Source organism: Nannobrachium achirus (genome assembly GCF_963921795.1).
Source record: "Nannobrachium achirus genome assembly, chromosome: 3".
NCBI lineage: Eukaryota > Metazoa > Chordata > Actinopteri > Myctophiformes > Myctophidae > Nannobrachium > Nannobrachium achirus.
Window position 1 is genome coordinate 19,415,864 of NC_137812.1, and position 27,441 is coordinate 19,443,304.

Consider the following 27,441-nt stretch of genomic DNA (forward strand, 5'->3'; position numbering starts at 1 on the left):
TGGCCTACCCCAGTCTGTCCATCATAGTCAAAGTATTCTTGTCGGCTAGAAAAGTGTTTGAAAGATCCATTAAAAAAAGATCACAGTTTGGAAAACCTCAGTATCAAAATATGTTCTTATTTATTTGTAAGTACAAAATATGACAAGACACATCATGAATATACAATATTCCATAATACATCAATGTGTGATTATTAGTAAGTACTAAGTAGGCTATTATCATTGTTATTGCAAATTGTTTACTTGCAGGATGCTGTAGTAGACTAACTCATATTCCACTGAAAGTAATAGGCTATATGACCTAATTTGATTGTTCATTTCATAGCCTAGCGATACAATGTAAAAAGTAAACATTTTACAGTCACTGAATACACAATTATATGATGAAAGCTTGTGTTTAGCTGTCATATTGTCTTAGCGTCAACAGCTCAGCAAAGTCATTTTGAGTGATGCAATTCATTTAACTACACAAATCATAGTCCCCAGTAGAGGGCCATAATGGAACCATAGACATCTGACTTGATATTTAAAAGAATATTGTACACACTGTCTCCGTTGCTGACCACTTACTCCGTTAAAAGAGGGTCCTATCTACACCGTGTGAGCCTAGTGAATCCTCCAGGGCCCTGCACTGTACCTGACGCGCAATTGGAAATCCCACCACAGCTCCAGGCGGAGCCGCTCGTTTCGTTTCACCAGCGTCGACAGATAGGGTTAGGTTTAGGCATAGTTTTACTGAGGTTAAGGTTAGGTTTAGGCATAGTTTTACGTAGGTTAGGTTTAGGGTTAGTTAGGCATAGTTTTACTGAGGTTAGGGTTGGGGTTAAGGTTAGGTTTAGGTGGTCGGACCACCCGGCACCTCCGCACGGTGCAAAAGAAGCGCTCCCTAGCTCCGATTCAGCCAATCAAAAGCTTCCATGGGCGAGGTTTGCCTGGAGCAGCTACAAGCCCACATGACACATTGTTGTGGGCTTCTAGATCTGCTGTTTTTTCTGAACGTTATTTTCACCAAATGTCCGCCTATTATGATCACTAGAATCAGGACACAATAGGGTTAAATTTGGTTTAAGCCCTAATACTTTTACCGTACCAAAAATAGCTCAAATAGCCAATTTGTGAGTTTGTAGATCCGTTATTTTAGCTACTTATGAACAAAAATAAAATCGGGACGCCAGGGTTCACGTGGTTAAAGTGAACCTCAGCGACCACCGTGGAGAGCTGTGTTCATTCTGGGTGTGTGTGTGTTCCGTAATTAGTTTCCTCTGAGTGCTTTGAGGGCGGAGACGGAGATGAGGGAGTGCAGGACAGCAGCCAGGACGTCATAGACCAGCAGCAGCACGGTTACGGACCAGACCATGGCCTGCAGGAGAGAAGGAATGACTTGTCTTTACAATAATACTAACCAGTAAGACTCCCTAATCGGGAGATAAGCGACCGTTGGTCGCTTATCTCCACAAATATCACAACCTCCACCTCTCACAATCCCTTTTATGCCCATATATGGAGATCCCTAACATAATCCCTTTCATGCCCATATATGGAGATCCCTAACAGAATCCCTTTTATGCCCATATATGGAGATCCTTAACAGCATCCCTTTTATGCCCATATATGGAGATCACTAACAGCTAACAGAATCCCTTTTATGCCCATATATGGAGATCCCTAACAGAATCCCTTTTATGCCCATATATGGAGATCCCTAACAGAATCCCTTTTATGCCCATATATGGAGATCCCTAACAGAATCCCTTTTATGCCCATATATGGAGATCCCTAACAGAATCCCTTTTATGCCCAGTTGGTTGCTAGGGTAAAAAAACATGGTTGCTATGGTAAACAGTTGGTTGCTAGGGTAAACAGTTGGTTGCTAGGGTAAAACCATGGTTGCTAAGGTGGTTGCTAACGTACACTAACAGACCAGCAACAACAGACTGTTGCCACAGCAACGTACACAAAGGTTTGTGTACACATGTGGTGTGATGTCATACTGAAGATATATGACATCACACCGTACACAAACAAAGGTGTGACGTGTGACGGACGGACGGACGGACGGACGGCCGGTGGAGGTTTTCATAGTAAACTGCTCCCTGACGGTCGCAATTACATGTACGACACCTCCATACCTCCAAAGCCTGATCGATCCCTTCTACAACCCCACCCGTTCACTCAGATCAGCTAACACAGGGATGCTGACAGAACCCTCGCTAAAAACCCCAGGACAGCAATCCACTCGTCCTTGACTCTTTGCCCTCTTGGCCCCCAAACTGTGGAATAAACTCCCTGTTGCACTTAACGGCAGACTCACTCCCTCGCTTCCGCCGTGGTCTGACGACTCACCTCTTCAGACTCCACCTTGGCCCCCATAGCACTTACCCTAGATTTTGTAGATTTTTGTTCCACAAATACATATCGTGAAAATAGCGATCTACAAGCTCACAATGCCTTGCGTATGACACTTTTGGCCATTTTCTGTAATATAGTTTGCTGATTACTTTTCATGCAGAAATGGTCCTATTTCTTTTTTTAGGCATTAAAAATATCTTAAAATTCCTTAAATTGTCACTTAACAGGGGGGCCCCCAAAATCATTTGGGGACCCCCCTGGAGTTCTGAACCCACAGGTTGAGAACCGTTGGTATAGAACAATAACAATAGCGGATCTGACTACAAGCTTGCAATGTATTATGCTGCGAATCTCAATCTGATGGATCATTTAAACATAATTGCTAAATAAGGCAGGTTATTTATTTTTACAATTTAAAACATTTTCACATGGAATTATGGCATGGACCGCTAGTTGTCCGTGGACCACTGTTTGAGAAACAGTGGTATAGAATACTGTTGGCTTAATATACACATAAACACTGACCTTCATGACCGCCATGGGACATTTGAAATGATAAGAGTGATGGTAATCACTGGAGTCATGAGAACGACCTTCACAGTTCTCTGGCCCAATGGAACTGATGGAGTAAGAGTAGAGACACAAGGCCACCAGCGCCCCCAGCAGGCCAGCCACGTTACTGACAGCACATCCTTTAAGCTGAGGGAATAACAGACACAACAGAAACAGATGGATATCTTTGTTGTCGGGTGGAAAGCATGTCCAAAACCTTCCGTCTTCTGTTATTTTAAATAAAAAAATAACCGATCTACAAGTACACAATGCCTCGCATCGGGAGGCGTTGTGTGCTTGTAGATCAGCTATTTTCACTAGTTTTGTGCGACAGTCTTGTATGATGAAGCAGGGCTTTACTTTACAAAAGAAACGTACAAATGTGAAACTTGGAGATACGAGGTTTCTGCCCGACAGTGACAATATTAACACTGAGGAATGCTAGTCAAATAAGTGGGTTTGAAAAAGGCAAATTTCTGATATCAATTAGACTAGACGTGCAACACTCAATGGAACCAATTTAATTAATCAATTATGACAAATAATCAACGATCAGAGATTTGCGCCACTGACACACCTGGGGAAATCTAAAAAATAAAAGAGTTAGAATAGTAGTCTTTGAATTGGTTACAGAATGCCTTTTCTCTAAAATTGATTCCACACAGTTTTTAGCCCATACATAGAATTCATTCATTTATCACCAGTCGTATCAGCTGGCGGAGATCTTTGATTGCCTGGCGATGAGGTTTGGTTTTACATGATTTACCTACCAACTGTCTGCTGGGAGCCTTTTCACTGGCCATGGTCAATGATCCTCCCGCCACAATCTGCAATAGGAAAGAGTTTTTATTTTTATTTAATAACTTTTTTGTCAAAAAAATGTAAACAGCACGTGCTACAGTCAGACATTAAAGGAATAGTTCACCCCCAAAAATATGTATTTTCTATAAATTACACACCACCCCATGAAGTCTTGAATCTATGGAGATTTTTTTATTTTACTTTGTTTTTGTGGCATTTCAAAGCCAATAATTTGATGACGGCATAGTCTCCGGAAGGAGACTCAATAGAGACTCAGAGTTTCCTACCAGAGATTCCACTTTTCATCAAGTTATTGGCTTAGGAATGCGACAAAAGAAGAAAAATAAAATCTCCTCGAATTCAAGGCTCCATGGGGGTCATCTTGGGTGTGAACTATCCCCTTGAGGACACAACACATTCCCGGGGACTTGTTTCCATTGTGGTCCCATGTATTTCAATGCGTCAACGCCAGAGAACATCGCATGATATCATTCCCATCGGGCTTAGTTGCGCTTTAATGGTTGTTTTCCCAAATCCAGTGGTTACTTGTCGTGGAATTCTGGATCAATCGACCGGTAATCGATGAGGCAATAGGAGTCGAGACAATATTCTCGGTCATCATGGGGAGAAGTACAATAACACTAAGGTCAGTGGTACGGCAGTTCTGCCAACAACCACAGGGCAGAGATGGTTGTACTGTAGCTGCTTCAAGGACAAACTGAACCATAACAAGATAGCGTGTGTAACATAAACAGTAGCTATCAGGCCTAGTGGAGACATCTAGGCCAGGGGTCTTCAAACTGTATTGACTCAGGGCACCCCTGTAAATAACGTTTTCATCCACGGCACCCCTGAATTACACTGTTCATTTTTTAAATCTTACATCATATTGGAGAATTATCCATTTCCATCAGAACTGACTGAAAACGTTATACTTGATGTTTAACCACTTGAACCCCAGCATATCCCTATTCTGGGGGGAAGGTTCACCAAAGATAGCAAGCTCACAATGTGTCACAGCATGACACGTTGTGAGCTTGTAGATCAGCTAATTTTTGGTGAAGAGATTTGGCCATAGATGGAAAAATAATTCATCAAGTGCAGTGCAAATCAGGTATGTTTTACTAAGCATAGTGAAGTGATATAGATCAAGTGATATTGATGAATTCCAAATGTTATCAAATTATTCTGCGGCACCCCTGAACTGGCATCGCGGCACCCACTTTTTTTAAACCCTGATCTAGGCTCTTACAAGCTGCCAAATATCATAATGTATTGTAGAAGTGTTATAAGTTATGGTAAAATATAAAGGTTCAATAAAAGCAGACATATAATAGAAATAGAATAGAATACATACAAGAAGTCCTACAACTATCGGCAGTTGGAACAGTTTGGGTAAACTGGAATCCAGGTAGTAGAGACATGCTGCCAACAAGAGCTGAAAGCATCCTGACAGGATGGTCACCACCTACACACACACGCACGCACGCACGCACGCACGCACGCACGCACGCACGCACGCACGCACGCACGCACGCACGCACGCACGCACACACACACACACACACACACACACACACACACACACACACACACACACACACACACACACACACACACACACACACACACACACACACACACACACACACACACACACACACACACACACACACACACACACACACACACACACACACACAAAACATGAATGGATCCAGGCAGATTAAAGTTATAGGTAATGAATGATCAATTAAGCAATGCAGGTCATTGGTCTCCATCCTGTGGCCACAGCTTGGTATTACGCCTCAGAATTCCTTGCGTGTCCTCTCTTTGCCCTAGATTTCCTAAACTTTACCTGGCTGTCTACACTCTACTATCTAAATAAAGCACAACATGTCAAGAAAAACAACGAAAATGATACCTGTCTGTCTGTCTGTCTGTCTGTCTGTCTGTCTGTCTGTCTGTCTGTCTGTCTGTCTGTCTGTCTGTCTGTCTGTCTGTCTGTCTGTCTGTCTGTCTGTCTGACTGACTGACTGACTGACTGACTGACTGACTGGTACAGTATCGAACTCACCGCGACAGCCTCAGGGTCGAACAAGGGGAAGAAACGATGTAATCTGGGTCCAACTGCTGGCTCTGGCCCCGCTCTTTCCGAAGACATGTCCCTGGAAAAAACAAACTGAATTAATTTACAATCAAATACTATAGTATAACAAAGCATAATAGTTCTGTAGCATAATGGGATACAGTGTAAGGGTCCAGGGGCCCTTGAAGGGGTTCCAGTTTTAACACATAAGCTTTTTTTTGTATGGCTATTTAAAAATAGCGGATCTACAAGCTCACGACACATTGCAATGCGAGCAAGTTGTGAGTTATTTTCAAACAATCTTGAAAAATCACAAATCACAAATTCTCTTCTCTTATTTGGGTCCCTGGCACAAAATGTGTCAGATGTCATAGATGTCATAGGACTTTCACATAACGAATAACTGAGTAATCATGTTGGGCTCTCACAGCATATCTCCATATACAGTACATGGATCTCCATATACGGGACGGGTACATATATGGGTAACTTGTCCAATATACATCACTGGCCAGACGGCCAAGAATTGGCGCCCTGAGGCGTCTTAGTCGCAGTTTAGTATGTGAATGGTCACAGCTTGTCTGTATATGTATCTCTGTCTGTCTGTCTATCACGCCTGACACTGTGGTTCTATGGGTTTGTCGCTCTGACATTATGCTCTGATGTCAGGGGAACCACTCTTAACAGAATGGGTTTTCCGCTCTGACATCATGTTCTGGCTTCACTGTGATATCACACTAACAGAATCTCTTTTATGTCCATATATGGAGTTCCCTGATGTCATCAAATCTAACAGGACTTCATCAGCCACCTCATGGCCTCCCCTAAGTAACAAGAAATCTTGTGAAATAGAATGTCGCCAACCAATCATCAAGGACGATGATACACGAAAGAAGAAGTAGAAGACAGGACTTCATATGGGAATGCGCATATATGGAGGCCACATCGGCCACATACCACAATAACGGCTTGTTCTACAGACAGGGATCTCGTTGTATGGGCATAACAGGGTATGATGTCAGATGTCATAGACATCATAGGACTTTCACATAAAATAACTGAGTAAGCATGTTTGGGCTCTCACAGCATATCTCCATACACAGTATATGGATCTCCATATATGGGTACCAGTGGTCCATATATGGGTAAATGGTCCGATATACATCACTGGCCAGATGGCCAAGACATGGCGCGGCCTTGTGTTATACTGTATAAGCCTAGAATTATTGAATGCTTTAACCAGTGAAAAATAGCAGATATACAAGCTCACAGCACGGCACCGAGTGCCGCTCTGTGAGCTTGTAGAATTGCTATTTTTGAAAAAGTCGTGAAAATGTGTGCAAATCTTTGAATATATGTATTTTCAAAGCGAACGTTTGTAACTCAAATTTTGCTTCTGGGTGGTCCCTGGAACTAAATATTTTGAGATGCGGGTCCGTGGCCAAATAAATATCATTTTGGGGGTCCTTCACATGAAAAAGCTTGAGAACCACTGACATAGTAGTCTCTCAAGAACAGACTAACTGAGTCCAGATAAGTGAAAAGGACCTTTTCTTTGACGATGACTGGCCAGATTGCTGACATTTCAAAAAACCTTAGAAGGATTCAAAAGACACTTATAGAATCGGGTAAAAATTCAAATTTTCACGATTTTTCAAAAATAACAAGCTCGCTGTGAGCTTGATTATCTGCTATTTTTCAATAGTTAAAGCATAAAATAATGACACACAATAATGTGTACCCGTTCTGAATGGGTTAAAGTGGTTAGTGTACTAACTGTACTGTAATGTAATATGGTTCACTTGTGTTATACCGTATTAATGTGATTAGTGCACTCACTGTACTGTAATGTAATGTAATATGGTTAACCAAAATGTTCCCATGGAAGTGAGAGCTTCCTGGGAGAGGGCAGCAGCGTTGAAACAGAAACATACACATGAACAGACAGACAGACGAACGGACGGATGAGAAGAGGGAGAGAACAACAGCCTGCCAAACCACACACTACAGAGCAACAGACAGCAGGAAGCTACATAAAACTAAGTGGTGTGTATGTGCATGTGAGTGGGTGGGTGGGTGCGTGCGCGTGTGTGCATATGTGCGTGTGTTCGTGTGCGTGTGTGTGTTTGTGTGTGTATATCTATATACAGTACGTCAGGGGTCTGGCCCTGTTACAGATGTTGTCCAAAAATCATGCAGATCGGTACACAGTATCTCTATAGCCATTAAACGAAACGGGTATTTCTTACATTGATGCTCCTACATATTATCATGCAAGCACCAGTTAAAGTTACTTTCCATCCCTCATATACTGTGTGCACAGTGCACACCCCATAACCCACACACTGCACATCATTTCGGAGCTCATATCTTTGAACGGGTAAGGGCTAGTTTTTGGTAAAGAGGGGAAAAAGATCAGACTAAGTACATAGTGAAAGATCAAGTTTTATAAGTATTGACGGTTCAAGTGGTTAAATATTTGAAAACACAAATTGACATGAATGCAAAATACACTGTTGATCGTGCTGTCAAACAATGATGGAATCTATGAACAGGTTGTGGGGGTCCCTGCTTCATCTCTCTCTCAACTAAGGGGTCCTTGGCCTGAAAACGTTGAAGACCCCTGCAGTACGTTTAAAGAGGTGGTGCTATGGTTTTGTACATTTTCTGGTTTGTATGTGTCTATGGAGTTAACATTACTCTAATAGACCCCCAGGTGTGGCCATACCCAATGCGTCCAACACTTGAAACAGCAGGCATACCCAAAGTGTCCCCTTGTCCGACAGTTGTCTGACGCTTTGGAGGTGAGAATATGTTGGGTTATAATATGCAAATATATCTTCCTTGTGTATTTTTGGTTATACTTACGGAAAGCTGAAAGCCTCTGGGACAAAATGCCCAATTGAAATACACCGATTTAATTAGCCTACATCATAAAATCCTCCCCTCCCCTTTTTTACCATACAGCAACTCTGTGGGTGTGGCTAGCCCTTCAGGCGATGGGATTTAAAATCTGAGTAATGGGAGTAATGGGAGCCAGCAATGGGAAACAAACAGGTGAATTTCTGTTCACAGGAAGTAATTAAGAATGGCCTATTTAGGGACCTTTTATACAAATATACACAAAAATTGTTTATTTTCAATTTTTTGGCATCTAGTTAGGTATGGCCATATTATCACTACAGATATGCTCTAAAAGTGTGAAAACATGTTTTTGATTTCACCCTGTCGTTAAACATAACTAAAGTGGGGGGGGACTAATAAGGCATAAGAAAGAAACAGAGATTGTGAAACAGAGTGGGAGTGTGCGCGAGCACGTGTGCGCGAGCACGTGCATGCTTGCGTGCGTGCGTGTGTGTGTGAGAGAGAGAGAGAGAAAGAGAGCATTAGTTCATGAAAAACACATGTCCGAATCCCCCCGAGGAAACAACGGAATGCAGCTGGATGGGAAACAGATGTGTGGAGGAAAAAGACAGAGCCGAGAGGCAGGAGGAGGAGCCGACCGTTGGACAGTGAAATCCATAAATGATGGGCAGAGGAAGTGGAGAGAGCTTTTATTCTCCGGGATATTGTAAATCGGAGTGGTTTAAATTAGTCATAGGATAAACTAAAATCATTCAACTGAAAAACACGAGTATGAGCCCCCATCCCAGTCTCTAGTATTTATATAGCGATCTCATCTGTGCTTGATTTGTTCAAATGTAACATTGTCATTGGTGGAGGTCTACTTTAACTTATACCCAAAGAGCCCCATTTTGAAGCGAACATTAGGTGCAAATCACAGATCTACAAGGTCACGACAAGTAACACGTTGAAAAGTGACCCGATATTAGCCTGTTGGCATGTTCGTCACAGAAATGTTGTGTAGCCTATTGAGTATAAACCAAGTATAGGGCCAGCCCTGCTATGTATTTATGAGGGTTTTAGTGTTTAAGTAAGCCTAAACCAGTCGGAACGCCAAAGTGGGTTGTGAAATGTTTTGACAGGCTCTCAGACCAACAACAGCTTCAACTGAGGGGAATTGTGTTATTTAATAGGCTATATTTTGACTATTAGTGGTCAGTGGTTCTTGACCTTTTCTGGATCAGGGCCCACTTCAAAAGCTCAAAAGCGTTTGCTTTTATATACAACAACCAGGGACGTGCTGGCCATTGGGAAAAGCGGAACAACTCCCGAACGGCCGGTTCATTCCCGGCCAGTCCACGGGTCCAGGCCGGCCATTAGGAAAATAATAAAAATTAAATTGGGGGCTGGGCGGCCAACAATTTTGGGGGCTGGGCGGCCAACAAAGTAAATCGTCACTGTCGGGCAGAAACCTTGTATCTCCAAGTTTCAAATTTGTACATTTTTTTCGCAAAGCAAAGCCTTGCTTCATCATACAAGGCCGTCGCACAAAAGTAGTGAAAACAGCAGATCTACAAGCACACAATGCGAGGCGTTGTGTGCTTGTAGATCGGCTGTTTTCACTAGTTTAAATCATTTTTAAAATGATAAATACAAAACAAATGGTTTTGGACATACAAGGTTTCCACCCGACAACGACGAAATATAAATCATGTACAGTAATTGGCCCACTGGCTTGTCACTTGTCATGATCTGAAATGGCAAATCTTTGAGTAGCAGCAGCGCTATAGAGAGAGATGTCTCTCTATAGCGCGCAATGAGGGCCTCTCCAACTCTTTTTTCCCGGGCTGAATGAATCAGGGGCCGGTAACACTTTCTCATAACCTCCAAAAAAAACTAGTAAGTAATACTTTACTAATACATTAGTTAAGTATTACTATTACATTACTTAGACATTACTTAAGCATTTATTAAGCTTCAATTCATGATGAAGTACCATGAAGTACCATGAATTGATCATTACTTCCTGCTTTAGTAACACTATTAGTTAAGGGTGTTACTTAATATATATTAATTCATATGAGCCTACATAGGGGGGTTTGTAGATCTACTTTTTTCTGTAAATGTTATGCCCAGCACGAGTGCTCATATTAGGGGAAGGATACCAAGGCTCCAGGGCTAGAGGGGGAAATTGGGACTTGGGAACCAGGTGCAAGGGGCCTTCATTGCTCCACTCGCATCCGACTCTGGGGCCTCGGCCTCGGACCGCAGAGTGGGGACCACCCCCGGGGACTACCTCCAGGGACCCCTAGCAATATGATGACTGTGGACTATATGGCTCTGGAGAAACAGGCGGCCGCCGCTCTGCTCCTATCCGACTTCGGGGCCTCGGCCTGGGACTGCAGGTGGCACGAGCTCAGGGACCCCCTCCAGGGACCCCTGGAGGTATCGCAGAGCTCTGGGGACCCCCTGGCTGCACCGCGCCGCCTCCTGCTGGAAAAAGTACCTCTCCAACGGAGCTGCTCACGGGGGATTCTCAGGGACCACCGCTCCGGGGACCCCCAGGACGGAAGCAAAAGTGGTTGCACCTAGTGGAGGACCCCTGCAGCCCGCTAAAAAGGCCGTAACTCAGCCCCTGACGCTGGTTGGTCCAACTGTTACTTAATAGTTAGTTACTAGTTACTTAATAGTTAGTTAATAGTTACTTAATAGTTAGTTAATAGTTAGGTGGAGTTTGAAGTAAAGTGACACATTATTATTATTAACTAATGAGGTACTAATGAGGAACTAATACTTACTTGGAGCCCCAAGTAAAGTGACACACTATGCATTATTAAGTAATGTTGAAAGTCATTAAGTAATGAATAAACAAGACAACATTTGCTTCTCAATGATTTATTCTCAATTTATTCACAAAGGAAAAAAATACAAAAAGTTGACCGTAATATCATTGTAAACACAAGGCAGCTATTGCAGAACTAACCATTGTAAACCCAAAGAAATATGAAGAATTAAAGGGATATTCCACTTAAAAAAAAAAAACATTTGGTAATTTTATCGTCTAATCAGGCTTTTATGAACACCCTGAACAATTTTTAATTTGCTTCATTCAATATTTAGAAATCTGATGTAAATGTTATCAGGCCCTCCAGGCCCAGGTTCTCTCCCCACACACCCATTGTAACTTCAAACTCCATTTTAACCATGATAGATTCTTTAAAAACACCCATTATTTTTCTGGTGACTCATACTACCCTCCTAATACGTGAGCAGGCCGTGTTTTTCAATAACTTTTCATTTATTTGTAATAAAATATTGTATTACATTTTTTTCATTTTCCAGAAGAATTATTAAAAACAAATACAGTGCACACACAAGTAGATAAAACGGTACTTAAAAAGAAAAACAGATGGAAGGTGGTGAAGCTTGTACAAAAAGGAAGGAGCAAGACCAGTGCTTACATCAAGGCTAAAGTTGACCATAATACCATTGTAAACCAGGAAGCTATTACAGAAATAGCCCAATACCTTTACTTTCTTACTTGGAATCAATATATTACATCAAAAAGATGTAGGTACTTTGAAGTTAAAGGGAGGAACAACCTTTATTTCATTATTCTAAAAAGCCGACATGTTTCGACCAGAAGCTGGTCATCATCAGGGCATACTGAGATATGCCCTGATGCCCAGTATGCCCTGATGATGACCAGCTTCTGGTCGAAACATGTCGGCTTTTTAGAATAATGAAATAAAGGTTGTTCCTCCCTTTTTAACTTCTGAGTGCCTGGATCACTTTTTTCTTTTTGATGACTTGATCCCGTCGATCCACGAGCACCATATTGACTTGTTTTTACTAGTCGTATTCTCCGAAGAGCACCTGGTTTTCTCTCCCTCTCTATATATTACATATTGCTTTCTCCCCCACCCACCCCCACCAGCAAAAAAAATAAAAAAAGGGAGATGCACAATAACACAACCTGTTTAGCCAGTTCCTTTTTAAACTGAATAATTTCTTTGAATAATAATCATAATAAGAATCACCAATCAACCAAAATGTCTATAAAATGTAGAAGCACTCCTGGCCTTTAAAACAGGCAGTCGACAAAAAGTAATACGTAATATTATAATAAAGTATATTTTTTTCAAAGTAATATGGTATGATATTACTGTTTTGGCAGCGGAATCACTTACTGTACTCATTACTGGCTAAAGTAATAATATTATAGTAATATATTAGGCTACTAGTAACTAGTACTGCCCAACATTGAAAATGAGAAATTAATAATAGTCTTTTTCAGTTTGCCCAACTCTGCTACACTGTGCTAAATAACCACATGCCAGTGCTATTAAGGGTCTGAAAAAGAGCTTCTTGATATAAACAAGATGTAGTTTTTCTTGATTTCACATCGTTTGACATGGATAGGGGCAAGGGTGGCAGAGATCTGAGTAGGTCAAAAGTGTGACATAACGGACAGACTGACTCACTGACAGCCGGTGGATACAACAACTTGAGTATTTAAAATAAAAAATAAAAAGCCGGCAAAAAAGAAAACTGTATTTCCCAAAGTTTTAGGTTTTGATCGATCTAGATGGGGCCCTTTAATTCTGTATCTGACATTGTTCTGATTGTTTTTATGTCCTACTACACAGTATGTGAGGGAGGAGGGGAATCAACATTGCACCATCAGTGTTCCCTGTGTTAGCTCACCACCCAGTATGCCCTGGGAATCTATAGATCTGGGGAACGTTGCTAGGTCGTGAGGAATGGAGAATGTGGACCCTCACATACACCTGGGCTCCTCAGTGAATGGGAAGGGATGTGCTGTCCTTTTCTCCATGTGAAGCACTCCAGGGGATGATGGTAGTTGGAATCTTCACCACCTAATAATTAAACCCAAAATACACACTTAGACAAATGACATGTTCCTCCACTAACAAAACAATAATATAATCATTGTTTCAGCATGTAAAATAAATCCTGACAACATTTTGGCTATTACATCTATAAACATAACCAGTAGTTTGTTAAATCAACCCAACAGTTACAGTGTCTAACTCACCGATAATCAATGACACAGACTGCAAGTCACCTAGCATTGAGAATATCAAAATGTACTGAAAAGTATCAAGTAAAAAACAAAGTTTGAAAATAGCCGATCGACAAGCTCACAACGTGTCGCGATACGCGTTGTGAGCTTGTAGATCGCTATTTTCAAACAGCCAAGGTATAAAATAGGGTTACATTTTATGTATGTTTTGTTATATTATACATTTTATCTGCAAAGTAATTAGTAACCAAAGTTTTCAAATGAATGTAGTGGAGTAAAAGTACAATATTTAGATCTGAGATGTAGTGGAGTAGAAGTGAAAATTGGAAATACTCAAGTAAAGTACATACTAAGTAAATGTACTTAGTTACTTTACAACACACACACTGCACTTGGCACAGTAACATTGGTGTGGTCTAAACAGGAAATAATAATGTCAATAAAAGGTACAAAACAAAGATAGGGATAATATTCTATATGCATATACAATCAACTTAAACATAAATCAGTTAGATAAAACAACTACCAATTGATATCAAATGCTCACAGCATTAGTGTAGGCTAGGAAATGGCATAGCTCACAAACATTTCCTTCAAATACAACCAAGGTATAAATTACTCCTGTCAGCTAACATTTAACCAAAAACATAAGAAACTTACAGGTGGAAGAGGAGAAAAGTCCTGGTGAGGTGGAAATGTCTCTTGAGCAGAACTGAGAGTGACTGGCTTCTGTGTAGAAAGTTGCTAAGTGCTGACTCTAATCAGAATACAGGTGTAGGGATTTAACAGGTGCAGCGAGTTCACCTAATCAGGCCTAGGCTGGGGTTGCCATGGCAATCAATTGGCACAGTACTTTTCCACTGCCATAGTCTTAAGCCTTGTCTACAGCAATCACAGAGCAAATCTCCATTTTCTATTATAATTCAGGCATGGTAATTACTAGTTTCAATGAACATGCCTGAATTATAATAGAAAATGGAGTGAATACATTTTCTGTTGATTTATAAAGTGCTAAAAACGATCTAAAGGTGCTTTTAAAAATAATATGTTTACGTTCTATGAATGCACTTTGCTCTACTGTCTTCAAGTTGTTTAAAGTGACTATCTATGTACATAGAAGGGAAAACGTTGGAAAAACAAACAAACAGGGTGTCTCACAGGTGTCTGCAAAGGTTAAAATTACCTGGCTCTGTGATTGACACCCTAAGTGGCCAATCAGTGAGCCTCTGTGCCTTTTAGGTCCATCCCAGTAGTATTCTACTTCCTGTACTATATAAGCAGACAACTTCCTGTTTCCTGTCAAAACACATGCTGCATTTCATGTACATGTGCTGACATACAGAGAGAAGTACAATCCTTTGCAATCCGCTTGGTAAGACTAAAAAATAATCTTCCAATTCCAATCATCCACATTCTTAATGTTGTTAGACAACTCCTGGTGTGTATATTGTATCATTTTTAACTTTGTAGAGCAGTGTGTGACCGGGTGTTGCAGATCACTAACCAGACAAGTGATTTGCAGTCTGTGCCATTGAATCCATTGATCAGTGGTGAGTTAGACAATGTGTAACTGTTAGGTTGAATTAACTGATTATTATGTTTATGGATGTTACATGCTGAAACATTGTTTTGTTACTGGAGGAACATTCATTAAGTGTGTATTTTGGGTCTAGTGATTGAAGAGGTACATTTTAGCTCTCACCTGTTGGCACCCAGGGAGAGATATTAAACCTGTTTGAGCCATTAATGGCTCCGAGTTACTGCACAATAACACTCTTTTGGACAAATTATGGTGCACAATACACAATTTACCTAATTTAATTGTAAATTAAGGAAGAATTTTATAGAATTAGATTTTTGGTTAAAAAGAACAGTTCATTGATTATTTTAATATATGTTAAAGAAAATAAGTGCTTTGATCACTTTTGAATGATTTTCAGTGTACTTTGACAGTACACGATTACAACAAAAGAAGACCTAATGAAGCCAATTAATCCAAGTTAAAAGGTGTTAATTCATGCCAATTCAGAGATTTTATAACATTGTGTGTGTGTGTGTGTGTGTGTGTGTGTGTGTGTGTGTGTGTGTGTGTGTGTGTGTGTGTGTGTGTGAATAACACTTGCTATTAGGTCCTGTCTGATCTACTTCAGGTCAGGTTTAATTATTGGGTTATGAAGATTCCGACCACCATCATCCCCTGGAGGGTTTTATGTGGAGAAGAGGACAGCGCCCTTCCCATGAGGAGCCCAGGTGTATGTGAGGGTCCACATTCTCCATTCCTCACGACCCAGCAACGTTCCCCAGATCGGTAGGTTCCGTACGGAACCATTGTTTACTTAGATATGGAAGGATGACCTCCCACTTGGGTAATGACGCCCCCTGGCGATCATTCAGAGAAACTACTTCAGCTCCCGTACTAACGTAGGTAGGAAGGGCCTGTCACTCAAACCGGAGTGACCCGCCTCCAGGCTATATAAGCCCCCGGAGGCGGAAGTAACATCCTCTTAATACCACTCTCTGCCACATTCAGTGAAACAGAGGGGCATTACGTGGGAGGTCATCCTTCCATATCTAAGTAAACAATGGTTCCGTACGGAACCTACCGTTTACTGTCAATATTCCAGGATGACCTCCCACTTGGGATTCTTAAACTCCCCTCTAAGCCACAACCTACTCTCATACCCCCACACACCCCTCATACGGGTGAGCACAGCCCAAACGGGCGTGACCCATCACCCAGAAGGTCCCAGGCCCACCGGACCTGGGTGTGAAGGCATGAGAAAATAAGGAGAGACCCTGACAGACCGAAGTCCGCCTCATTCAACTAAATGAAAAGGACAAGTCCGCCTTATAAGTAAGACACACTATATAAGGAAAACACAGGGTCCCCCCCAAAACACCCCAGGTGGCTACATGCCCACCTGTGGGAGGGGAAGATCCGACTCCTCTATGACGTAGAGGAGGCAACTGCACCCAGAACCGAATGCGCTAGCGAAGAGGATTCGATATCCAGGTGATAGTAGGCTGCAAAGGTAGAAGGCGAAGACCAATTCGCCGAAACACAAATCTCCTGAACGGAGACTCCCTTTGCCAGTGCCCACGAAGTAGCCACACCTCTAGTGCTATGGGCTTTAAGTGCCGCCGGCACTTCCACACCCGCACTAGAGTAAGCCAGCCTAATAGCATCCACAATCCACCTCGAAAGAGTGGGTCTAGACACCGGCTTTCTGACAAGAACATTGCCCATTTCCACGAAGAGCTGAGAAGAAGCTCTAGAACCAGCAGTCCTGTCACAGTAGGCCTTCAATGCCCTGACAGGACAAAGGCAATTCAGCCGTTCATCCTCCACCGAGACAAACGGAGGAGGATGAAAAGCCAGAAGAACAACAGGCTCCTTAGGAACCACCATGTTCTTAGGAACAAACTTAAGATGAGGCTTGAGCAACACCTTGAGATCATTGTTCATAAACTGCATGCACTCCGCAGACACCGAGAGAGCTTGCAGGTCACCAACTCTTTTAGCCGTGGCCAAAGCCAGCAAAAGAGCCGTCTTGAAACTCAAAAGTTTCAAAGGCATCCCTACAAGCGGCTCAAAGGGAGCCCGACATAGGCCCCCTAGAACCACCTGCAGATCCCAAACTGGGAACAAAGACCTAGTCACCGGCCTCAAACGTTCAACTCCTTGCATGAACTTGATGACCTCCGGGACTTTAGAAGGTGCCTTGCCCGCCACCCCCAGGTGACAGGCATTAATAGCCGCCAAATACCCCCTAAGGGTAGAAAATGCAAGACCACTTCTCAAGCGGTCCTGCATAAATTCCAGAATTTCCTGGGCTGACGCCACATGGGCCACCACCGGTGGAACACGCGACTCACACCAGTCCTCAAAGGCATTCCACCTTCCATCATAAGACGCCCTCGTAGAAGGCGCCTTAGCACTCTGAATGGTAGCAACCACTTCAGAAGAAAAACCAGCCGCCAGCAGGTTTAACCTTTCACGTGCCAAACCCACAGGTCTAGGACCTGCAGGTCTTGGTGGAAGATCTCCCCCCTGGCCTGACTCAACAGATCCCTGCACTGAGGCAGCTGCCAACCCGGTTCGCAAAGGAGAGGGGCGATCGCCGACCTCCACGTGCCCTTGTAGGGAGCCACCAGGAGCATCTCCAGACCGAACCTCCTGACTCTCTCCAGAGTGGGTCGGATTAAGTCGAAGGGGGGAAACGCGTACAGTAGACCTCTCGGCCACGTGTGCGCTAAGGCGTCCAACCCCAAGGGAGGACTGCCCTTCACCGCGAAGAACAACGGACACTTCGTATTCTCCGCTGACGCAAACAGGTCCGCCACTGGCTGACCGAACTTGCGAAAAATCTGGTTCGCCACCCTGGGGTGGAGAGACCAATCCTCGTAGCGAGAACCTCCCCTGGACAGGAGATCTGCTCCGCTGTTGAGGAGACCTGGGACGTGTAAGGCCCTGATCGACTTGAGGCGCGACAAGCACCAAACCGTCAATTCTCGAGCCAGACGGTCCAGTGGCAACGACGACAGGCCCCCCTGTTTGTTGACATAAAACATGGCCGTCGTATTGTCTGTCCTGACCAGGACGTGACAATGCAAAATCCAAGGCTCGAAATGCTTGAGCGCCAGGAGTATAGCCATCAACTCCAAATAGTTGATGTGACGACCCCTCATCTCCAGAGGCCAAAGCCCCTGCGCTGTGCGCCCCTCGAAAGTGGCTCCCCATCCACTGAGACTGGCGTCTGTCGTGATCGACTTGCGGGAAACCACCTCGCCAATCGAGACTCCGCTGGTGAGGAACCCCTCCACCAGCCACGGAGACAGGGCGATCGCGCAGGAAGGGGAAACCGTAACCTTCTTGTACTTCAAGGAGGGCGGGATCCCGAGGGATAACATCCATCTTTGAAAAGGTCTCATATGAAACCTGCCCAAACGCAACAGATGTACTGCGGAAGCCATCATTCCCGTCAGTACCATGCAACTCCTGTAAGTGACCTCCTGGCCCACTTGAAAGGAGTCGAGACATTCCCGAAACCTGTCCACCCTCTCCTCTGAGAGACGGGCCGACATGTCGGATGAGTCCAGAAGGACCCCAATGAATGTAAGACGACTTGCTGGAGTCAGCATGCTCTTGCCGTGGTTGACTATGAAACCTAAGGCCTTCAGGTGAGCCAAAACCACTTGTGTGTGACGCGCCACTTCGTGGGCGGAGCTCGCTGAAATCATCCAATCGTCGATGTACGTCGCCAACCTGACGCCCTGCTGTCTCAGCGGGGCGATGGCTGCTTCGGTCACTTTCACGAAAACCCTCGGGCTCAGTGACAGACCGAAAGGGAGTACTGTGTACTCGTACAGGCGACCCTCGAAGGCGAACCGTAGGAATTTCCTGTGTGGGGGATAAATCTGGACGTGCTGATAAGCATCCTTCAGATCCACTGAACAGTGGAAATCCCCTTGCCTGACCGACCGTAACATGGTGGGTACAGTTAGCATCCTGAAAACGTATTTCTTCAGGTACACGTTTAGTGCCTTTAGGTCCAGGATGGGACGTAGCCCCCCCCCCTTTTTGGGCACCAGGAAATAACGGCTCCAAAATCCCATGCGGGATTGGGTCCTGTCCAGCTCCACTATAGCACCCTTGCTTAGCAAGGAGCTGATCTCTTCTCTCAAAAGATTTGCTTTTAAACCACGCGCCCTGGTATGAATAACCCTGCTCGAAAGCGGGGGTATGTCTGCGAACTGTAACCTGTAACCCCTGGTTATCGTTCGAAATACCCAATGGCTCGGGTTGCATAACCTCCACTGGCGCGCGCAGCGTGCTAGCGTGTTTTGAGCGAGAGAAACCCCACCACTGTGCTTCCGTGACGGCGGAGCTTTTTGGCGGCCGGACCGGAAGTGGGGAACCTGTGTATCCGTATCCGGAACGACCGGATGCGGAGCGCAAGGGTTCAATAGGCCGCATGGCGGAAACACCTTCTGGTTGTACCGCTTGACTAGCGGAGCTATTTTGCGGCGGGACCGGAAGTGGGGAACCTGCGTATCCGTATCCGGAACACCCGGATGCGGAGCGCAGGGGTTCAATAGGCCGCAAGGCGGGAACACCTTCTGATTGTACCGCTTGACTAGCGGAGCTTTTTTGCGGCCGGACCGGAAGCGGGGAGCTAGCGAATCCGTATCCGGTGAAACCGGAAGCGTTCGGTTTTCGCTTGTTAGAGCAACAGGAAGAGCAGAGCGATTCGACTGATAAACAGACTCGCCCACAACTAAAGCATTCTCCCCTGACAGGAGAGGAACTTTTACGTTTAATACCTGCTCTAAGGCCTTTATGCTTGTCCCTTGACCCGGGCTCATAGTAGGCCGACAGAATTTCTGACTCAAAGTTAAATTCATAGCATCGCTCACGCGAGGGAAAATCCACTCGCGCGCATGAGGAACCACATAATTGTTTGACGTTAACATTACTGGTTGCTGATAAAACCTGTGACTGATTAAAGAGTCCTGACGGGACTCCATCATTCTTACAGGAGGCATGCATAAAGGAGTCATATTGTCGACGCGAGGGATATCCCACTCGCGCGCTTGAGGAACCACATAATTGTTTGACAATAACATTACTGGTTGCTGATAAAACCTGTGATTGATTATCGAGTCCTGACAGGACTTCATCATTACTACAGGAGGCATGCACGATGGGGTCGTCTGTGCTAGTGCGAGAGAGTTGGACAGAGACAGACTTTGCTCTTTCAACATATTTATTGCCGACACAGGAGGCATCAAATTCAACATTTTCATTTCCCCGACACGGGGTACAGAAAAACGCCCTCGTTTGGGGGGAGGGGGACCGAGAGACACCTCGGACCCCCGCCCCAGCACAATCCCCCTCTTCCGAGTGTCATTTGCGCTGTCCCCTACCGCGGCCACCGCGGTAGGAAGACTGCTGCCTGCCATCCTTGGACGGGCGGCGCGGCTGAGCGCGCTCGGGAACCACAACCTTGCTGCGGGGCCTGTCAGGCGCCCTGGCTGCAGAGGCTCCCCTGGAGGAAGACGAGTGCTTCTTAAAAGAAGCAGAGCGGCCCCTTTCCTTGACGCGGGAGGAGCGGGACGCCCTCCTAGCTTGCTGCGGTTCTTCCTGTGGCACTGTGGTGGACTCGACAATGTCCTTAGCAGCCTTAAAGAACGTGACTCTGCCCTGCAGCAGCTCCAAACCGCCGCCCATGAGGGTGGTGGGACTGTTCTCCATGTTGATGAGGGATTTATACATCTCCCCGCGAGGACCCACAGGCTTCTCGCCCACGTCCCTCTTAGGCTCGAGGTCGACATAGTCGAGCCAGCGGGCTCTCTCAGCTTGGAGGTTATAATCCATGGACCTGCCCATCCACTTGACCGCATGCCAATTGACCTTCAGCATGATGTCGAATAGGGTGTTTAGCTCCGCAGTGTGCTCCCCCGTGGGCAGACCTTTGACCAGGTCTTTGGTGGAAGCTAGCAAGAGCTGGATAAGATTAAGGTCCTTAGCAGCCAGAGCAGCGGACCGGTAGGCGTTACGAGCCCTGTCCGACTGCAGCTTGTCCTCCAGGACAGTGAACCCCGGCGGGTTGGTGCCGACGGGGCCGACAAACGGCCCGTTTTTAGCCGTGCCAACATCCTTGTACTGGGGTCTGACGGAACCCAGAAAGGATTGTGCCAACAGGTGGTCCAGGTTAGGGCAGGTGGACATGCCTGCCTCCGCACCGCCAACCAAATCCAACACAGAAAAAGGCAGCTTCCTGGGGTCTTTGTGTGTCTTCCATGAGGAATGGAGGGCCTTGGTGAATCCTTTCACCAGCGGCAGCCTGGAGAGGACATACGGGGCGGGAACCGAAGGCTCCTGCCCGGGCATTTCGTCATCATCCTCGGCCTCTTCAGAGGGGAGAGGAGGTGGCAACTCCTCTCCAACTCTGGCAAGAGCTCTCATGTAGACCGTGAGATGATCCAGCATTTCTGCTGCAGAATCGACGTCCTCTGCTCCCGCTTCACCCGCTTGACTGGCGGGTGGAGGGGCAGTGGTGCCTGAGGAGGACTGGGAGCTCCCTGCTGCGTCCAGTTGACGTGCTGGAGCCGCAGGGGCATTACCTTTCACTGTGACCGTGAGTCGAGAACCATCGTCCTCGACGGAGTCCTCCTCCTCCTCGGCCGTGTATCCAGAGTATTCAGAACCAGAACCCTCGCTCTGACAGGAGCTCAGGTCCGACTCTCGCCTGAAAGTCTGGACTGTTTTGGTGATGCTCACGTTGAGGGGAACGTCCCCGACGGTCACATCCGAGCGTTTCTTTTTGGGCACCGCGCCCGAAGGGGAAAAGGCTACCGGAGGGATGTTAGCCTTCTTGGTCGCCTTCTTAGCGGCGACTTCACCAGACCCGCCAGCTCCAGTGACAGTGGAGCTAGCTGCGGTCGGTTGCGCGGCAGGCGGTGTCTCATGTAGCACGGCGCCATCTTGACTTGGAATGGCGCGCTGTTTGCCAAACGTATCTCCGGAAGGCAGCGCCGCACCTTGACCAACGGTGCGGGCCGCCTGGGGAAGGAAAGACTGGGCTGTGGGGTTGAGAGCAGTGGACCCACCTGGTGGAGCGCAGGCCCCGAGGCCTGCCCTGGCTAGGTAGAACCGGTGTACCAGTAGATCGTGGTCGTAGGCCACGCAGAAGTCACAGAAGGGTCCTGCTCTCCCCTGAGGACTCAGTGCAGAGAAGGCGTGTGCAACGCCCATGCAGCCGACACAGAGAGGGTGAAGATCCTGTCCGTCGATGAGTCCTGGACAGCCTGGACATTGCCTCGGCAGGAAGGCCAGAGGATCCATGGCGAAGCACTGTAGCTAGAGTTAACAAGAAGCAGACGAGCTAACAAGCTAACGGCTAAGGCTAGGCCACGCTTGATTCGGGCAGGGCCTGAACAAGCGGTAAGCAGTGTAGCTAACGTTAACAAAGAGCAGACGAGCTAACAAGCTAACGGCTAATGCTATGCCACGCTTGCTTCGGCGGAGGCCTGAACAAGCAGTAATAATCCTTTGTTATAGAAGGAAATAACCGTTGTTTTAGGACGGGACAAGAATAAGTATTCTTAAGTACGGGTTAATTCAACACTCGCCGGTGGGCGACTCCAATGCCACCGCTTTAGGCTAATGCGCGAAGAATAATAATACAAAGGCTGAGTTTCAACTTATCTGAATGTGATATCGCAGAGAGTGAAAAGAGGATGTTACTTCCGCCTCCGGGGGCTTATATAGCCTGGAGGCGGGTCACTCCGGTTTGAGTGACAGGCCCTTCCTACCTACGTTAGTACGGGAGCTGAAGTAGTTTCTCTGAATGATCGCCAGGGGGCGTCATTACCCAAGTGGGAGGTCATCCTGGAATATTGACAGTAAACTATAGATTCCCAGTGCATACTGGGTGGTGAGCTAACCCAGGGAACACTGATGGTGCAATGTTGATTCCCCTCCTCCCTCACATACTGTGTAGTAGGACACTGTCAGATGTCAGATACAGAATTAAAGGGCCCCATCTAGATCGATCAAAACCTAAAACTTTGGGAAATACAGTTTTCTTTTTTGCCGGCTTTTTATTTTTTATTTTAAATACTCAAGTTGTTGTATCCACCGGCTGTCAGTGAGTCAGTCTGTCCGTCATGTCACACTTTTGACCTACTCAGATCTCCGCCACCCTTGCCCCTGTCCATGTCAAACGATGTGAAATCAAGTACTAGTTACTAGTAGCCTAATATATTACTATAATATTATTACTTTAGCCAGTAATGAGTACAGTAAGGGATTCCGCTGACAAAACAGTAATATCATACCATATTACTTTGAAAAAAATATACTTTTATTATAATATTACGTATTACTTTTTGTCGACTGCCTGTTGTGTTAAAGGCCAGGAGTGCTTCTACATTTTATAGACATTTTGGCTGATTGGTGATTCTTATTATGATTATTATTCAAAGAAATTGTTCAGTTTAAAAAGGAACTGGCTAAACAGGTTGTGTTATTGTACATCTCCCTTTTTTTTATTTTTTTTGCTGGTGGGGGTGGGTGGGGGAGAAAGCAATATGTAATATATAGAGAGGGAGAGAAAACCAGGTGCTCTTCGGAGAATACGACTAGTAAAAACAAGTCAATATGGTGCTCTTGGATCGACGGGATCAAGTCATCAAAAAGAAAAAAGTGATCCAGGCACTCAGAAGTTAAAAAGGGAGGAACAACCTTTATTTCATTATTCTAAAAAGCCGACATGTTTCGACCAGAAGCTGGTCATCATCAGGGCATACTGGGCATCAGGGCATATCTCAGTATGCCCTGATGATGACCAGCTTCTGTCGGCTTTTTAGAATAATGAAATAAAGGTTGTTCCTCCCTTTAACTTCAAAGTGCCTACATCTTTTTGATGTAATATATTGATTCCAAGTAAGAAAGTAAAGGTATTAGGCTAGTTCTGTAATAGCTTCCTGGTTTACAATTGTATTATGGTCAACTTTAGCCTTGATTTAAGCGCTGGTCTTGCTCCTTCCTTTTTGTACAAGCTTCACCACCTTCTGTCTGTTTTTTTTAAGTACCGTTTTATCTACTTGTGTGTGTGCACTGTATTTGTTTTTAATAATTCTTCTGGAAAATGAAAAAAATGTAATACAATATTTTATTACAAATAAATGAAAAGTTATTGGAAAAAACACGGCCTGCTCACTTATTAGGAGGGTAGTAAAACTGTTCAGGGTGTTCATAAAAGCCTGATTAGACTATAAAATTACCAAATGTTTTTTTTTTAAGTGGAATATCCCTTTAATTCTTCATATTTCTTTGAGTTTACAATGGTTAGTTCGGCAATAGCTGCCTTGTGTTTACAATGATATTACGGTCAACTTTTTGTCTTTTTTTCCTTTTTGAATAAATTGAGAATAAATCATTGAGAAGCAAATGTTGTCTTGTTTATTCATTACTTAATGACTTTCAACATTACTTAATAATGCATAGTGTGTCACTTTACTTGGGGCTCCAAGTAAGTATTAGTTCCTCATTAGTACCTCATTAGTTAATAATAATAATGTGTCACTTTACTTCAAACTCCACCTAACTATTAACTAACTATTAAGTAACTATTAACTAACTATTAAGTAACAGTTGGACCAACCAGCGTCAGGGGCTGAGTTACGGCCTTTTTAGCGGGCTGCAGGGGTCCTCCACTAGGTGCAACCACTTTTGCTTCCGTCCTGGGGGTCCCCGGAGCGGTGGTCCCTGAGAATCCCCCGTGAGCAGCTCCGTTGGAGAGGTACTTTTTCCAGCAGGAGGCGGCGCGGTGCAGCCAGGGGGTCCCCAGAGCTCTGCGATACCTCCAGGGGTCCCTGGAGGGGGTCCCTGAGCGTGTGCCACCTGCAGTCCCAGGCCGAGGCCCCGAAGTCGGATAGGAGCAGAGCGGCGGCCGCCTGTTTCTCCAGAGCCATATAGTCCACAGTCATCATATTGCTAGGGGTCCCTGGAGGTAGTCCCCGGGGGTGGTCCCCACTCTGCGGTCCGAGGCCGAGGCCCCAGAGTCGGATGCGAGTGGAGCAATGAAGGCCCCTTGCACCTGGTTCCCAAGTCCCAATTTCCCCCTCTAGCCCTGGAGCCTTGGTATCCTTCCCCTAATGTGAGCACTCGTGCTGGGCATAAAATTTACAGAAAAAAGTAGATCTACAAACCCCCCTATGTAGGCTCATATGAATTAATATATATTAAGTAACACCCTTAACTAATAGTGTTACTAAAGCAGGAAGTAATGATCAATTCATGGTACTTCATCATGAATTGAAGCTTAATAAATGCTTAAGTAATGTAATAGTAATACTTAACTAATGTATTAGTAAAGTATTACTTACTAGTTTTTTTTGGAGGTTATGAGAAAGTGTTACCCAGGGGCCCAGCATGTCCTGAGGCGTTATTATGATTCACAACACAGCAACCACTGTAATTGAGAGTCACTGCTAGCAAGGCCAGGTTGACAGCTCCAGCAGGGGGCGCCATTCTGCAGTACTTTAATCTGGAATGACCTGTAGCCAACTATCCAGTGGACCCACAGTTTGTGGCCCATTAGGGCCACAGACCGCTAATACCTCATAGTGTACAAATGGTTCCATCTGTGCACTCTATACAGACCTGCTGGCAGGGTCCATTTAGTTCCTGTACTACTCTCAACTATTTAGCTGGGGACCCCTTGGAGTATTCTGATTCCATATGGAACCCTTCAACTTGAAGGAGGGGCCCCAGCTAAGGCTGAGTGCCTCAAGGACCCCTGGAGGTCACTAGACCCCACTTTGAGAACCACTGGACACTAGTAAACACCTTGTGAACTTGATCAGTCAATGTTTTGAGATTTTTGAAAATAATGAAAAGAAGAATCCCCAATAGGCTAATATCATGCAAGGAGGTTGGAACTGAAAGTGTTTTGGGAATCATACACAGCAATGCGATACAACTTTTTGGTATCTAATCAAAAGGGTTTTAAGGTTGAGTTAATGCAAGACACCTGCATGAACCATGCTTAAACTCTACAGCAGCACGTGAATGAATACAATATAGGCCTACCAATTTCAACCAATCTGGATCAGATTGGTTCAAATATGGTATAACTTAACTTTTTCCAACAGAATGTAATGTTAAATAATTATGGTAACCAGAACAATGGGCCCCTGAGAACACTGGGCACCATTTTTTTTCTTTTTTTTTTTGCAATTGAGGGGACACATAGCCTACCGTAGGCTACATGATAGACTGTCACTAGTATATTTATATATTTTAATTAGCCTACATTTAAGGCGAAATATTTCGACAATTGCTCCAAATCCTGTGATTATGGGACAAGAAGTTGAAAGTCTGATGTAATGATGTAGGCCTACCGTGCACGTTAGTTGATCATGTATTAGGCTATAGTATTTATGACCATTTTCCAAAGCATAATTATCTTAAAGGGAGGGGGTCCTGTATAGCCTACTACTCTTCCATTGAGACATTTAGGCTGATGGCGGTAGGACACCCAGTTGGACATGCTGTATTAAGCTTTATAATAAGCGCAATAACGGGATGGCAACTTATGAGTGGTAGGCCTACTGCTTATTCAGACGGTAGTCCTGAGTTCGAACTTCGAATAAAAGTAGGCTACCTAACCTAGACCTTAGGTTGCCTAAAAGTTATGGATTGCAAGTTTAGTAGGCCTAGCCTACTTTTAGACTACTAGCCTACTACGGCTGGCCGCCGGCGTCGCTTGCCAAAACTGATCAACACTAACGTGCGATATCCTCGCGCGATAAATTAAACTATCCGTGTCAAAGTGATGAAAAACCCTCAATAAGATAACCACGCAATCTAACAGTGCTGGCAGTATTTTAACAAAGAATAATTCATTTGCATAACCGTTTCAATCATTAATCTATGCCTATATGAAGAAAAATGCCCAATCTAGATTTCATTCGAAAAATATCATTATTAGGCTATCAGATATCTTGAAACAAATCTGGTACTTACATGGAGTAGGGGGAAAAACGTTTAGCAGAAATAATTATGCAGAAATCTTTGGTGCAAAAACAGGGTGTCTCCTTCACACATCAAAGTAGGCCTACTCCTCCGTGCGTGAGATCAACTTTGCTGTAATATCCCGTAAACTAAAGAAAAGGCGAAGATGGGAGGACCGTCCACTCCACACAAGGAGGATGGGTTAGGTTTTCACCACCTGGCTCTCCGCCGAGC

General features: G+C 44.7%; 1 protein-coding gene across 1 annotated transcript; it reads right to left on the reverse strand.

Annotated features, from left to right (window-relative positions):
* Positions 1-724: 724 nt before the first annotated feature.
* LOC308281038 (uncharacterized protein) lies at positions 725-27,340 on the reverse strand. The gene is made up of 6 exons (XM_080721099.1): positions 27,220-27,340; positions 5,780-5,870; positions 5,060-5,170; positions 3,672-3,728; positions 2,875-3,048; positions 725-1,360 (listed from the first exon to the last, which is right to left on the reverse strand). Coding segments are annotated over exons 1-6 (543 nt in total). The 5' UTR covers positions 27,222-27,340; the 3' UTR covers positions 725-1,252.
* Positions 27,341-27,441: the final 101 nt, after the last annotated feature.

What these genes read in the sequence shown, in the direction of transcription:
- LOC308281038 (XM_080721099.1), bottom strand. An exon ending in TCGACCCTGAGGCTGTCGCG is followed by an intron (nt 5,171 to 5,779) that starts GTGAGTTCGATA and finishes GTGTGTGTGTAG; the next exon opens with GTGGTGACCATCCTGTCAGG. An exon ending in AGGCTCCCAGCAGACAGTTG is followed by an intron (nt 3,049 to 3,671) that starts GTAGGTAAATCA and finishes TTATTCCCTCAG; the next exon opens with CTTAAAGGATGTGCTGTCAG.